The following is a 16,193-nucleotide window of genomic DNA, read 5'->3' as shown; positions in this document are numbered from 1 at the left end:
CTAATCTGAGGAAGTACAGCCCAGGAAGCAGAGAAAATCTCTTTTTATGTGCTTACTGAAAGAAGAAACCTATCTGTGGTGCCTTGAGTTAGGTGAGTGTAGAAGGGAGCTAGTTTCTCTTTCCTCACGTGGACTTTACTTTTGGTGTGACTACTCAATTTTGTATGAAATCAAAAACTGCATATATGACTCTAACTAGCATCACAGCCTAACAGCCTTTGGCAAAATAGTTTTCAAAATACTTAAGTGCTTTGGTGTTCACTTCAGGTGACATAGATTTGGGTTTATGACATAAAGCATACTGAGCTTTTAAAACCTCTCAGCTGCACAGCTGCAAACTCCACTAATCCCAAAGAAAAATGTGTTCTGCTATTCATTAACTGCAGATGAGATTCCTTTTTTAGTAAGCACATAAGCAGATGCCTAAATTTAGGAACGTGTGCAGTTACAATCCGTGAAATATTTTAATCACTTTATCTCCCTTTCTGCACTGGAGCTTACTTGCTATGTCTCTGGTCCTAAGGCTTGCTGTGGAACCTGGTTTATTCTGTTGACTTTGCAGTGTGCTTTTTATATGTAGATTTTATTGAGTTTACATCTTCCTATCTGTTTGTTGCCAGAGATATTTATACCCTATAAGATCTACCCTTAAAGATCTTTAAAGCTTTAGTCCAGTGCTTTGTTGCTAGCCTTCCAGATCTTACCCAGGAATTAGTCCTGTCTGACTCCACTTTCAACTCACAGAATCACAGAATGTCCCGAGTTGGAAGGAACCCACAAGCATCATCGAGTCCAATTCCTGGCTCCTCACAGGACCACCCAAAAATCAGACCATGTGTCTGAGAGCGTTCTCCAAATGCTTCTTTTCTGGGGAGCCTATTCCAGTGCCCGACCATCCTCTTGGTGAAGAACCTTTCCCTAACACCCAACCTGACCCTCCCCTGTCCCAGCTCCATGCTGTTCTCTCAAGTCCTGTCGCTGTCCCCGGAGAGCAGAGCTCAGCGCCTGCCCCTCCGCTCCCCTCGTGAGGGAGCTGCAGGCCGCCATGAGGCTTCCCCTCAGCCTGCTCTGCTCTGGGCTGAACAAACCAGGGGACCACAGCTGCTCCTCATACATTTTGCTCTCAAGACCCTCCACCATCTTTGTCACCCTCCTTTAGACACTCTCTAAAAGTTTTATGTCCTACTTATATGTGGTACCCAAAACTGCACACAGTACTTGAGGTGAGGCCACACCAGCGCAGAGCAGAGCAGGACCATCCCTTCTCTCGACCAGCTGGCAGTGCTGGGCCTGATGCACCCCAGGATGCAGTTGGCCCTTTTGGCTGCTAGATGAGGTAAATCTCTGAGGTAAATCTTACAAAAAAAAAAAAAAAGTTCCACAGTAATTCAATTGTTTTATATCTGTTTACAAATAAAAATGCTTTTAAATATAGTAGTGTTATTGCAAAATACTGGGCCTTACATAAGTGATTTCATGTGTTTCCACTTCTTTCTTCAGAGGTAATAAGCAAGGAAAGTAATTTTCAGAAATTGAGCTTTATTGAGCTGGCTATCTGTAGTCTCTATTTCTGACACCTGTCTGTTTCCTGGTTGCAAACTGGTCTCTCAGCCTTTCAGGAAAGAATCACTAATTTTTTCTTGTTTTGTTTTTTATTCCCTATCTGTCCTGTGTTGACACTAGCTACAGATCATGCTGGAATATTAAGTTGAATCCTCCCAGGGTGGTTGTGCATTACGTATGTTGTTCGAGTCAGATTTGCCTTTTTTTTTTTTTTTTTAAATTAGTGCTCCACTGCTCCTCATACTTTGTACAGACAGACTTTCTGTCAGTCTCATTGAGGAACCCTGGCATCTTCAGTATGACTTACTGAGCTGTAAGCAGTGGTAGCAGAATTTAGCTGACTTGGATATTTTGTTTTTTTCTTAGTTGCCTTTCCATTAAAGTCATTTCGTTGAGAACAAAACTAGATTCTGATAAGGAGAATAAATTTAGCTTGAATATTCAAAACAGCAAAATTCACTTTTCAGCACAAATCAATATTAATGTTGGCACCTTGTCAGCAGTATTGTGATTTTGGGGGATTGAGAACATAAGTAAAATAACCTTTCTGAGGGAAGCTCCATCACTGTTATTGCACCTTTATCTTTTTGTTTTCTGAGTATACTTTTCTTTATGGCTGATGCAGTGTTGCATCTTGCTGAGCTGCTTCTACCATTGTTTATCAGTGTTTTCATCATGCTGTGCTAATGAGGAGGCTATGTTTTTATTTCAGATATTTATTCATTTGGTAAAGGATTTATACTAGTGACCTGCATGGGATCAGCTTTCCAGGACAGGAATCGTCAAAGTGGAATCTTCCTGTGTGTATCTTCCTGTGTGACAAAATTTAGGTAAAGTCTTGACACTTTAAAAATCTTTATGAAGGTTCCATGACCCAGTGCAAGTCTGGAATCTTTACTTGCCATAATATGGTCTCTGGCCAGAGGGTATAGACTGGCTAATAGACGAAGGGCAAATGAAGGGGAAAAGGATGAAAGGATCCTTCCTTACATGGAAAGCTGAAATGCTATTGCTTGCAGGAAATTGAATATAGATTTTCCAAGTGCTGGGAGCCAGGGTCTGAGGCCATTAGGCCTATGAATAAGTCTGCACTTAAAATCCTGAAATAATTCCAAAAGTATGAGCAGAGACAATCTAACACACAGAGTTGCTGTTCACTTCCTCACGATTGTTTCGAGAATCTGAAGGCTGCTGATGTCATGGGCAAAGTCAGTTCTTTTAGTTTCTCCAAAACCACGGTATTCTTTCTTAAAAGCATTTAGAAGTTTATCCCTTGTTTCAAAAAATTTAGTTGCTGAACATTCTGCCTAAATCCTGACATCATTTCTAACTCATTTTTCTTCTGTGAGCAACCTATTACACCTACGTTTAGCTATGCTCAATTATTGGTGTCTGCTTGTCTTTAGCTGACACGGGTATTTTTGCAGATCGGGATATATTTGCTGACTTACTGTCTATCCCTTCTTGTTACTGGCACTTACTCAAATCAGATATAAGGTTACATGGTACATTTTGTAAAACCATTCAGATACATGGAGGACATTTTTACAATGGCAAAGCTTTGATGTGAAATTGCTGCTTTTGTGGGAAGACCTGCAGTTGAATGAGGGGTAGAACCAAAACAAATCTTACGGTCTAGTAACAATAAAAATTACGTTTGAAACTTTCTCTGTAATTATTTTTGTAGCCATTTTCTGGCTTGATCCTTTTTCTGAATTGTAAACCTGTTCACAGTAACCTTTTTTAGGAAGAAAAGTTGAAATCTGAATGAAGTGAGAAAAATGGGTGCTTCTTAATAAGCTTGAGAGGTTATTATGGGAATATAGGTAACAATGTCAGCGTGCCTTTATATTGCAAGCTTGTTAATTCTATTAGTCCTGTTTGTTGTTCTCAGGAATGCTAGTCTGAAGAAAGACTGCTTTTTAAGGTATGCAATATCCATATAAGTGGTTTTTTTTTTTTTTTTTTTTTTTTACAAAACTTACTAGTTCATTATACAGAACCATATTCATGTGGTTGCTGTAGCATATGGCATTACACCGGAATTCCCAATTGTCATTAGGGATGGACCTTTCTGCTGCCATTTTCTGTTCTATATTTTGATCTGGGTTCTTTACTTCTTGGCCTTGTGGTAGCAGAAATTGTTAGTAATAGATAGAATGTTTCTATATAGTGGAAATGCAAGGAGAGGTGGTCATGAGAAATTATGAAAAATATATCACCACAGAGAGACAATGTAGCATTGATCATAAACTGGAGAAAACTTACGCAATGTACAGCTTAGGAAAATAAGTTAGAAGGGAAAAAAGGAAAATAAGTGTATTACTGGCAGCAACTGATAATCCAAATTATGCAACACAGAGGAGGATAAAGCACATGCAGTGAAGTAATGAACTCTTATTGTTCAGGGCTGTCTTAATGACCTCTTCTGTAAACCAAGTAGTTGCTAACTGTAAATGCTATTGGAAGAGAGGAAAACTGATTCATTTTAAAGTTTAAAGGCTTCCACAGATAGATCATGATACAATACAAACAGCCATAGTGCCAATTATAGATTTAGATGCTAATTTGATTTAAAAATTTTGAAGATTTATAGATGCTTTATTATCATTGTGCCTTAGCTATGACTGAAATTAGATAAGAATAGTGATATTCCTTAGCTTTTTAATCTACTAAATCCCAGCTGTTAATGTTATTACTTGGCATATTATTAACTAGTCAGTTAAGGCCATCAGAAATTTGAAGCAGACACTGAAGTTCTGATGATCTTTCATAAATCTTGATAAGGAAGCATAAATGGGCAGGATCAGCATTTGCATGTCAGATATACAGGAAATATGTTGCATCAACATAAAATTATACTGGTAATAAAAGACTGAAGGCAGTCTTTTGAGGAAAGTCACTGCTGTGAACCATTGCATAATGGATGCATCAGTGTTGTTAGAGATGGCATTTGTAGTTCTGAGGCTAAGGTATGCATTTGTTGGGGGGAAAAAAACCCTAGGTAATTAAATAATTACATTATGCAAATAGTAATTATATAATTATATTTTGCCAAGGTACTTAAAAACTACTGCTGTCACAGCTGGATAAAATAGTCTTCATTTCTTTCCTATGATGACTTAAGAATTCTGTTGTAAGTTAAGTGGTTGTCCTGTACCACCCTGGAAATAATTGCATTTCATGGTGGGCAGCATGATTCCTTTGCCCTAATTAGCTGTTATCAAATGATGCCATAAATACGCTTGGTGATAATGAAGAAAAGCCTTTCCTGAATACTTTGCCATCTGATCAGATTTTTTGTTATCTTGTTCTCTGAGTACCAGTTGTATTAGTTGCCTTATGAAAGCTGCCAGAGAAAAATGTTTATTGAGGGAAAACTAACAAAATAAACATAGGTTATAAATAGGTAACGAAGGAATGGAGAGGAGGGAAAGGGATACAGTAGTATACTATAGTAATTGAGATCAATAAGTTAAATGCGTAGCTAAGGTCTGTCTTGTCTTTTCTTGTTGCTTCTAACAATTGCTTGCCCACAGTTCCTTGGTAATAGTAATGGATAAGCATTTCTGTTTTCTGTTTGTTTATTGTACACCATCTGAAGAAAGCATTATTTTACTGCCAATTAACATAAACATTTAATTACTGACCTGGCTATTGGGAAACAAAGACCACAAACATTTAAACACTTGGGGAAGACAACTTTTCTCTGCCTTTTCCCAGACTCAGCATCGCTTCAGAATCCTCTCCAGTCCCCTTGTAACTGCTGTCAAACTCATTCAATCCCTTCAGCGAGGCAACAGATGGCAAAGGAGGTCAGGACCAGTGCACAGCAGTTTCTCTCAGCTGCAACTTGTTTCTCACCCTTCTCTTCCACTGCTCCTTCCTTCTTATGTGTTTGCTATGCTCTGGCATGAGCTTATTCATGGGCTTCAGGCCCTCTGGGGGTGTACCTGCTCCGCTGTGGAGCACCTCCTACTGCTCTGATCTTGGTCTTTTCTCATTCCCTTGTTTCCACCATTGTTCTCTTTGTTGTTCCCTTGTACCCTTGTTCCCCCACCCTTGTTGTTTTCTGCCTTTTTGTTAAATATGTTTTCACAGAGGTGCTGCCAATTCACTGAATGGCATAACTCTGGTCAGTGGTGGGGCTGCTGGGGAGCCACGTGTGCCTGACACAGGGCAGCACCTGACCTCCTCCACCTCCTGCAGCCCCCCACCAAAAAACCTTGCTGTTTGTACCCAATATGCTAGCAAAGGCTTTAGGGTTGTGGGTATGTGTTTCATTACAAGGGTAGAGTTAATGTAAGTTCATTCTTTCTTCAGTTGCTAATAAAAGTGTATTTTGTTACTAGGAGAGAATTGGTTTCATGTCACATTTTCAACAGTATCTTCTGATTCCGTCTCTGACATACAATGTAATGAGTGATAGAAAGAGGACAATGAGTACTCATCTTGGATACTGCCATCAGTGAGGTCAAATGAAGCAATACATTTTGTATTAAGATTAATGGCATAACTAGTAAACATGACCCATAAAGTATGAGCTAAAGACACACAGATACTTACGGAAAACAAACTATGAGTTTTTTGGACTTGTTAAGCAGTGCGTGACCAAACCCCTACTGATCCCATGACCAGCTTTGGGAAGGAGAAGCTTTGGGAAGGAGACATCCACAGCTCAGGTATACAGCTAGCTGACATCTGTGTAATTCATTAAATCAATCGATTTAGGGGCAAAGTGTTAGCCTGCCAAGAGTTAATACTGGCCTTTTGTCTGTGTATACTGCTCTTTGCATGATGTGGAAAGTCAATGTAGCGAAGGAAGACCCAATGTTAACATTTACAGCAATATGTTGTGGATGATAAGCTTTCTTCCCACAGGAAAAATGGAACTGATCTTTCCTTCTTAGTAATAACTGAGCAGATAAATGTGCCTACCTTAGTATTGCTTTAGGCAGTACTACTTACTGGCTCACCTTTGAGTCTTAGCTTCCCATCATCATTCTGTAATGGTAGAAACAAGTGGTGAGAAGAACTGGCTGTGAGACTGCAGTCACTTTCTGTTTTCACAGACTAAGATATAAAATACGCTAGTGGAGTAGTTGAAAGGCAGCTCATGGTCTTATAATAATTGTTTTTATTTCTTGTGAGAGACTGACTGAATAAAGGCACTTCCCCAAGGGTATTCGGCCAAATAAAGGAAAGAAAGGCTTTGTCATCAGAGATGCATGCTTAATTCCATTGATTGAAATTCTAATTGAAGGTTCTTGGCAATGCATTTTTCCTGTAGTACAATATATTGAAATAATTTTTACTTAGCATACAAAAAGTGGCTGTGTTTAGCAATGTTTTTTTAGACCTTGTAAACTACTTTCACAGATATCCATCACTTGAGAATCTTAGTCTTGCAGATACAACCTGGATTTTACTGAATGCTTTTTCAATCAGAAAGCAGCAAGAGTAAGGAGATACTCTCAGCCACAAAATTATTAGATAAAATCAAGCAGATGTGTGAGTACAGTTCTGTGAAGACAGTTGTTGCTGGGATGGCCATCCATCCATGGAAAATTATCAGTGGATCTCCCCTTATCTGCAGTTACAAATGCATATGCCATGCACTGCTCTTACAGTGAGTCTCAGTTTTATTTGGACCTTTTTTGGGGCATATATGTGCGGTTGGCATGTGGGTGTATCCTACATCAGTCAGTTGTCTGCCATACATATAATCATAAATATAGATGTTAGACTTCAGAAAAATTGTGCTTGACTTGGAGAAATACAGATTAATGGCACTTTTCCTTTAGAATCATAGAATCACTAAGGTTGGAAAAGACCTTAAAGATCATCTGGTCCAACCATTACCTGGGAGGAGGTGAGGAGTGGTTATTGACCTCAGCACTGGCAGCCTGGCAATGAGTGGCTGCTCCTGTTGTTCCCTGCTCGTGAAGAACCATCCTCACAGTAATGTCAAGGCTTTTTTCTGCCTCGAATGTGTTAATTCTGTATGGACATTAGAAAAAAGTGTCACTCCTGTACATTAATTTTTTAATAGATGAAAAATAAATACCAAGGTTATTTGTGGGAGTAACATTTTGTTAGCAGGAGTCAGGGACTCAGGCTAATCAGCATAGAAAGTCCAGGGAAAAGGGAAGATTGCATGTGAAGCTTAAAGCTTTCCACCTGTTAAGTGGCAGCACAGGTTTGTGGGCTTGTCATGCAGAACCTTTATCCTCTGGATATGTCCTGTTTTTTTGTTTGATTGTGTTTTTTTGTTTCTTTTTGTTTTGTTTTGTTTTGCTTGTTTCTTTAACTTTTTCTTGTTAAAATCAATGTTATTTCACCACACCAGTCTCCATGTCCCCCAAACGCAAGTTGTATATCCTTCCTACCTTTTGGAAAAGCTCATTCTGTAGAATTCATGTCTAGTAGTGCTCATGTGACTGTAAATCTGTAAATGTGACCATACCTTGAATCCTGTTTGCTGTAAAGTCTCTGTTTCAGTAGAAAACTTAGGTATGTGTTTAACACACAAGCTAAATACTTGCATAGTTTTTTTAACTAGTATGTATGTGTATGCTCTTGAAAAGTGCTGAGCAACGGTAATTTCTACTGGCTGCACCTGATCTAAGCATCTCTTAAGATGTGAAGAAAGTTTGTGACATTATTCGTGTAAATTCAAGTTGATTTTGTGGAAGTCACTTAGTAGTCAACAGAGGTGTCTGTGGCTTTCCCAGTGCTATGATTTCTGGACTGGTATTTAAAAGCTATTCTGCATTTCTCAAGTTAGGATCTTCTATAAATGATCTGAATTTGTTAAGTTTTCTTAATTTCCATTGCAGACTTTGACTTAAACCACAATCTCTACTTTGTAACATTTATGTGGCCTGACAGAGTATCCCTGTTTGACTGAGGATTTAGCATGTATTTCATCTTTGAAAAAATGGAGCTGATTCCGGGATTCAGGTTGTACAACAGTACTTTGACAAGTAAAGAAACATTCTGTATTTACAGAGATCGGAATCTAATGCAGGAAAACAAGTGTCATTAGTTTCCTGCCAGTACTGTTTGGGCAAGAAGGAAAATGTCTTGAATGAGTCAAACAACTAACTTAATCTCAATTTATGATTTTGTATTTTGGGTTCTATTTAGTAAGAGATCAAAGAATGTGGTTCTTGGCATACTTCAGGAGTCACGATTCTACTGGTGTATACTGTTACTACATAAACTGTTCTCTTTAAATGTTTTTATGTAGCTAGATTTAAGCCAACTGGTCAGGTCTGTAGGTGACTGTGAGTGCCAAAAATGATATGATACTGGCTCTGGACATGGTGTCAGTGAAGTTTCTGCCTCTTGGACACATTTGACAGTTATCTGAAGATTCGCTTTTATTGTCCTAAGTCTCTGTGTGACCAGTATTAGTGAGTTATGATTTGTGAATACAGCTTGAGAAACAAGAGTTTTTATTTAGTTGTTTAGTGGATATGTAGACTATTCATAATTCAGACATCCAGAAAACGAAGGCATTTTTTCTTTGTGAGACACTATTTACGATGACAAATCAGGGTCAAGTAAGGCATTTGATATTTCTTTAATAGTGTACTGTATATTATAAACTGTTTGCAGAGACACATAGTTCTTTTGGTTTGATTGTATGGTCACCTGAATACCCACCCACCGGTGGGCTGTCTGTCTGGATGTTGTTATAAGTGGTGTTGTTATAAGTCACCTTGAATTAGACCTCTTGGGCAATTATATATACTGAGAAGGAATGCTGTGATTTCATTGTACCAGAACAAAAACATTTTTATAATTACATAACTATTGCCAAGTAAAGATTATAGTACCATCATTGCACACATCTAAGTACAGACCAAAAATTCGTATAGACTGGATTGGTAAACCGGACTATAAAAATAAAAAATAATATATAAAAATACAGTGTGACTGAAACTGGTTTGCTATTTAAACATGGATGCCAAGTGCAGCGAATTTTTTCTCTATGCTGACTCTGTAGTTTCAAAGAACTTACCTAATACAGATTTCAGCAGCTATGTTGTGTATCCTGCACAGACTCTCTCTTTCTTTGTATTTCCCTTCAAAATTTTACCCTTTTCCTAGCATGATAATTCAGGCTGAAATGAAATAATTCACCTTTGCATATAAAACCAACCAAACAAAAACAAACAAACAAAAAATGTCTTTGTCTGATAAGAATTCTTTTCGATTCATTTAGAGATTTTTATTTTAATTTTTAAGTCATTTAGAGTTGTCAGTCCCACCCTTCACTCTTACTGTGATGAAAAATAATTGTTTTTAACTTAGCTGTATTTTGAATATTAAATTTTGAGCCTCAACTACTAACAGTTCTACTGCCCCTAGAGATTTGCGAGGGCATGGTATGTGAAGACTTACAGGCTGCAATAAGCTGGCAGTATTTGCTGTTCTGTGTGGTGTTCTCCCAAAAGTTATACCTTTTAAAGTAATGTGCACAAGAGCCTGTTGGAATGAAAGTCTAAAACTGTTTGTTTTTGTCGTTGTCTTTTGCAGAAGCTCCACCAAAACTGGAAGAAAATCCTGCTGAGGCATTTACCGACTCATCTCTCTTTGCTCACTGGGGCCAGGATCTCAGTCCTGAAAACAGACGTATTGCACTTAAACAATTTCAGTATTACGGCTACAATGCTTACCTGAGTGATCGCCTGCCACTGGACAGGCCCCTGCCTGACCTTAGACCTAATGGGTAAGTGCTGTAGTTAATCCCAGCATTGTGGATCCCTGAGTTCAAGTCTTAACTCTTCTTCACCTGATAGTCTTATGTTGTGTGATCGCATAGAAGGTAAGTTACATAGGATGGCCATAATGAGTCATTTATATGAAATATAAGAAGGTTGGAAGTTTCAAATGTCCCCTGAAATGCTGAAATACCAATATTAAGTCCTATTAAAATCCCACTAAGTACCCTCTAAGTTCCCCAAGTTCTTTTGGAATCTTAATGTCACCTACAATTCACTTTAAATAGTGTTTTATTGCTAAAAGAGTAACATTTCTTATGTTAAATTTCAGTTTTATCACAAGATCTGACTAGAATAGGAAAAACATAAATTCTCTTTTAGAAAGCCCAGGACTGTATGATAAAGATCAGAAAGCAGATGAGATTGGTGAGCTCTGATGGTGCAATATGCAGTTTAGTGAAGCAGTGTGTACCAGCTGAAAGCCCAAGGAGCCTCCAGCTTTCACTGAGCTCTTCTCTGCTAGGAAGTGTGCATGCCAGGCAGGGTAAACATGTCCATTGTTATTCCATGATGCTTTGTTGACGTGGATTGGACCAGGGGAATGAACAGCCTTCCCTTTAAGGCATTTGAGTCCTGGTCTGGTAGGACCATTACAGAGACAGTTAACATTCAACTGTTTTTCAGCCTTGGTGATACATCTTTTCATTTGAAAAAAAACTAGTGTCTCTGGGGATGGGGATGGGGATGTGGGTGGAGGAAAAACTGCTTTTTTTGCAGCTCATTAAAAAAAATAATTAAAATAAACATGATGGGCACTCACTGAATTGAACCAGTAACCAAGATGTGAAAGGTGTTTTAGCTCCTTGCCAATCCCAAGCACAATCCAGCTGTGATCTTATTTACTACTTTTAACCAAATGTTTTAATAACTAGCGCAATAAACAGTACATTTTACCGTATATTGAGTTGTTGGATATTAGTGAAAAGATACGGATGCCATTCCAGACTACAGTTTAGCAATTTTAAGTATATCTATAATTTATATTACAAAATATCACATTTTAGAAATATGTATGTTGTAGATTTGCTGAAATATAACAACCTTAAGGAAATCAAGGTCCAAGAAATTATGTTTTGATTAAATTAGTTTAACACTGTCTGTATGCACAATCTCTTTTTTTTTTTTAATTGTAAACTAATTTAGAGGAAAAATAAATCTTCTGTGACTAGCAAGACAGTGACAGAAGTGTGTCTGTTCTTATATCTCTTTTGAAATGATTCTCCTGAATGATTTCAGCCTAAATTTTTTATAACTGTGGGTATAAAAAATTAAAAAGACACGGTAAAGGAATGTTACTGTAGCTGAAAGAAATAAATTAGGGTTGGGATTTTAGAAGAAACTCCAGTTTGAAATGAATCATGATCCTAATTTCTGTGAAAATTTTGATTCTTAGTTAACTATCTGCAAAAAACATGTTAGACTTTACAATATGTTTATAGAGTCATGCACACAAAATAATGGCTTGGTAATGATAGCTCAGGAAGACATTTTTTTCCCCCACCCTTTTTCATGGTTCAGGCATGAGTGGGTAATCTGATGCTAAAAGCATCAAATGATAAATTCTAATATTGAGGGAAATGAAGCATATTGTCAGGTAGTATGTACACTGCTTGCTGCACATACAGCACCCTGTGGAGTACACTGCTGTAGGGTATTCCAAAAGTCACATTTCTGAAAAAAAAGAATTCCCAATCGTCGTATGCAAATTCTCTTTTGTTTGAGAACATGCACATGGCTATTGCAAGAAAAATCTTACCCTGTAAGAGTATGTTTTCTGCTGTAATCATCCATTTTTAGTGTTTGTAGCACCTATTTTCAAAGACAATTGTATTAGTCACTTTTGGAAGCTGTATGAATATATTTAAATTATCCATGAGCAGCCACTAGGCTCAAGAAGCATAGCATGAAAGCCAAGAATAGCTTGCTCTGAAGAGAGCACAAAGCAAGTGGTGTGGAGGATGAGTTAATCAACTTCCTGACTGGAAAAGCAAGAAAACATAAGTATTGCAGCAGTACCACAATTGCTCAGGGAGGAGTTAGCCTAGAACTAACAGTTTGTTAGCCTGGATTTAACGGTGCTTTTGAAAGAGGCAGTGTGGCATAGGGATCCCAGCAATGGCTTGCAGGGAGGTAGCTGAAGGAAATGGAGTTCGTATAGATATGTCCAGGCTTGGTTGTGGTCTATCATTTGTATTAATAGCATACCACATGAAATATAGGATGATGGTAAGAGAACAGAAATATAACAAGTCTAGTGTAATTCACATCTAATCAGCCCCAGTTGAGACTGGGAGAATAAAATGATCTGCCAAGGGTTTGTGTTGACAGTAAGCTGGCAGGCTAAGAACAGAAGAATATTCCTAAAGTCCCCAAATTACTCAGACTTAACTGTACCTCTGCTAATTAGGGTTGAACTAGAAGGTTATATTCCTGAGGAATCTACACAAACCTTAGGATGTCAAAGTGCTCTGCTTCTTATGGGCTGCAAATCCAATCTTAAAAGCCCATGTAGCCTACTCTTCGCTTCCTGCAGCGTCTGTGCTTGGACAGGACTTTGAGGGTAGAAAAGCATGAGGACAGTATTCCTCATGTGACAATGTGAGTGACTCTTAGGTTCACTGCCTCAGCCTTCAGTGATGTCTTTTTCCTTCATCTGAGGATGCTTGTTTTTATTTCCAAGATCAGCTGGAAGGGCAACTGCAGTAGTAGTAACAACTGTGTAAGTGGCCAACATCTGCGTAAGCTGCACACAGGAGACCAAGCTTCCACCAGCTGAAGCTGAGGAGGCAGCTATTTTAGTGACTTTTCTCAGCCATGTATGTTTTAAATCTTGGATGCTTGCAGTCAAGAAGATGAGTAAGGATTGAACATTGAGGAAAAGGCATACAGTAGCAGAGAAATCAGATAAGCTGTATTAAAGAAAGGTTTGGATTGGGAAGGAGGAGAGGGTAGTAAAACAAGGGCTGTCTTGAGCACCAAGGGTCTCTGCAGTTTGCTGTGCCAGCTATGTGGGACTGAGCATCTCCATTGTATTCCTCAGGTCCCAGAATATCTGGGTGTTATGTCTGTCCACATTATTGCAGCTTCTTATTCACTGTTCACCCAGATTAGGGAGAATTGACCATACTTGCCTTATTTACTAGGTTATTAAGTTCTTATGAAGTGAGCACCATAGTTCAACTTTATCCTCAGTGTTATGTTCATTTTAACAAGGCAGTCCAGAATTGTGTGATTGTGGATGCTGGGAATGAACAATGCCAAGAAAATACTGCTATGTTCTTTTTTCTGCTGGACGTTTGCATCTGACTGATGTTTTTTTTCTCCTGAGAAGACAGGGAACAACCACCTGGGTGGAGTGCACCGCCCTAACTACTAAATTTGGTCTCCCATCTCTGCATGCCACCTGCACTGGAGGGCTGGGCAGGGCTGAATACTTGCCCTCTCCTTCATGTGTGTTGTAACTCAGCAATCTCTAATTGTCTTTCTGTTTTTCTCATTCCATTAAAAGTTGACAGCATTGACCCTAGAAACTCCTCTATGCTATAATATGGGGTTATAAGAAGTGGTATCTCTCACTGCAGGACCTTACAAAGAGATGCTTAGCTCCTCTGCTGAGGTACTTTGATGTGAATTCTCAGAGCACTGTTGGCAAAAAAGGTCAAAACTGAGTCATACCAGTATAATATAAAAGGGACTACTGTATTTCTCAGTACCAAGAGACTTTGCAGGAACACATGCACATAATTTTGAGAAGAAAACAGTGATTCATAACTGCTACCTGCCATTTGAGTTATCAGTAAAGCCCAAAGACAGATATGTCAAACATTCAGTGTTTCCACTACGTTTTTCTTAATATCCTTTGATGACTGCTCCCTTCTTCAACCTGTTTCTACTTTGGCTTCCATCGTGTGTTTGCTTCCTCAATTTGATGGTGCAGTGTGTGAAGAAGGACTTTGATTTTTCTTAAAACTCCCAATTGATCATTTTATTAGAATAAGGCAAGTATTCTGGAATATTCTATATATTCTGTGTTTTTACATTGACAAAACCATATTAATTTCACTTAATTGCCTACTTCCCTCCTCCAACCTCCCAAAAAATACATGCCTATGCACAGGCACCTGGATGCTGCTGGTGTTTTGTCTACACTATCCTAGTGGTGTCCCCAGAACAAATAATGACTCCCAAACCTGTTATAATACACGTTATTATAAATAACTCCCCTGAATATCCCAGCTTCCTAAAGTAATCATCACATACTGATGTAGTCTCAGTTTTTGCAATGCTTAGCAGATGGTATGTGCTGTATTGTGGAGTACTGGTTATGCTGTCTCTTACAAGGCATCCATTTATGTCCTGGTGCTGCAACTGGGTGCTCTACTGTTTACCACCCTTATAGCCATCTGTTAGTCCATAATGTGTCTCTGTCACAGAGTAACAAATAACTACTTACTCTAATGAGCTTGGATGCTTTGAGGAAGGCAGTGTTGGCCTTACTGAGCGCATGAGTAGGATAATGCTTGTGTTAGTTGTAATTCTGTTGCGCTCGTTGCTTTAAGTAGGGCAGGCAGCACCCACAAGGCTTGTCATGAGTGAAATGTTGAACAAGCTCACACAGAAAGGCATTATTAAAAGCTAGGTTGTTTAGGAATCCCAAAGCTGTTTACCAAATCTCTTTTTGAGTGGATGCACTTATGATTCTACTCTGTTGGCTTGTAAATTTTTTGTTGCCTGATACAGTCTGCTGAAGCACATGTGTGAAAGAGAGATAACATTGTGCTTTGCTTATGTGATGAGAGAGTGAGGGATAGTGGGGAAAAAAAGGTGTGTAACAGGACCCCAGCAGAGGAATTACGTTGCAGAATTCTGTTCCTGGAGAGCACGTGTGATATGAAGGAGTTGGCTGATGGGCATAAGGCATCTTTTTCAGTCAGTGCTAACTGCAGTCAGCCAAGCTTCTTTTGCATTGGTAAAAACAGTATTCATATGAAGAAGTGAAGGCAGGAAGGCTGGTGGGAGGAAAGAAGCGTTTAAAGCTCAGTTTGGTTTTCCTCCTTGCAGATTAAATAGTATGGTATAGCATTTGACTTGCAGAGGCTCGCCCTTTTCCCAGCTGAGTCAGTGCTGTCTGGCATCTAGAAAAGTGCAGAGAAGATGCAGTTTCCTGTGCAGAGAAAGGCTTGGGTTGTTTTGTAAGTGCTCCTTGTTTTGAGCAGTTCACCAATCCCAAACTGTGTTACTTTGAGGCTCAGTTCAGCAAGAGACAATGGTAGAAGCCTTGAAGAGCAACAGTTAGCGGCAAAAGCAGAACAGGTGGGATATCCACTGAATGCAAGTTCAAATGCAAGGTAGAAAATTTAAGCATCCACTTCTTGAGGAGATTGATGTGTTTTAGGACAAAAGCTGTTTATGTGTGTATGTCTGTCCAGTGTCAGCATTACCACCAGTGTTAAGTTGTATATGCCGTCCTGGATATAGTGTGCAAGACAGCATCGCACTTTTATAAACCTGTAGGTTTTCCTTTATTAAAGGTGATACATAAAAAACATGATCCCAAATTGTGAGTTTCAAGTTAGACTATAGCACGTTAGCTCTGCTTCTCAAAAGCTAGCTCCTAAGGATTTGCATTCCATAAGCTTTTGCTTCGTCTGAATATCCATGAAATAGTTCTATTTTGTTGGATTTATATTAGTGATGTATATGGCTCCATGTTTGTTTTACACCAAGTTTTTTTCCTACTCATAAAAGACAGTATAAATACTGCATGTGGTATTTGATGTTTCAAAGGATTCCTTTAAAAGAGCACAAAAGTCTGGTCCTTCACCTATTAGATTATTT

The 16,193-nt window shown here is 38.7% G+C and overlaps 1 protein-coding gene across 12 annotated transcripts in view; it reads left to right on the top strand.

The window, feature by feature from the left end:
• GALNT18 (polypeptide N-acetylgalactosaminyltransferase 18) overlaps nt 1–16,193 on the top strand; it is a 318,100-nt gene that overhangs the window by 191,351 nt on the left and 110,556 nt on the right. For all 12 annotated transcript variants that reach the window (XR_005820445.1, XM_040559347.1, XM_040559346.1 and 9 more), the window contains one exon: nt 10,111–10,303. Coding sequence is in view for 11 of the 12 variants with exons in the window: in XM_040559347.1 (XP_040415281.1) it covers nt 10,111–10,303 (193 nt within the window). In the remaining variant the exon portion in view is untranslated. The remainder of the gene's footprint in view (nt 1–10,110; nt 10,304–16,193) is intronic.

This window comes from Cygnus olor, chromosome 5 (genome assembly GCF_009769625.2).
Source record: "Cygnus olor isolate bCygOlo1 chromosome 5, bCygOlo1.pri.v2, whole genome shotgun sequence".
In the NCBI taxonomy this organism is placed as follows: domain Eukaryota; kingdom Metazoa; phylum Chordata; class Aves; order Anseriformes; family Anatidae; genus Cygnus; species Cygnus olor.
The sequence above is the reverse complement of the archived record's forward strand: the minus strand, read 5'-3'. Positions and strand labels throughout refer to the sequence as shown.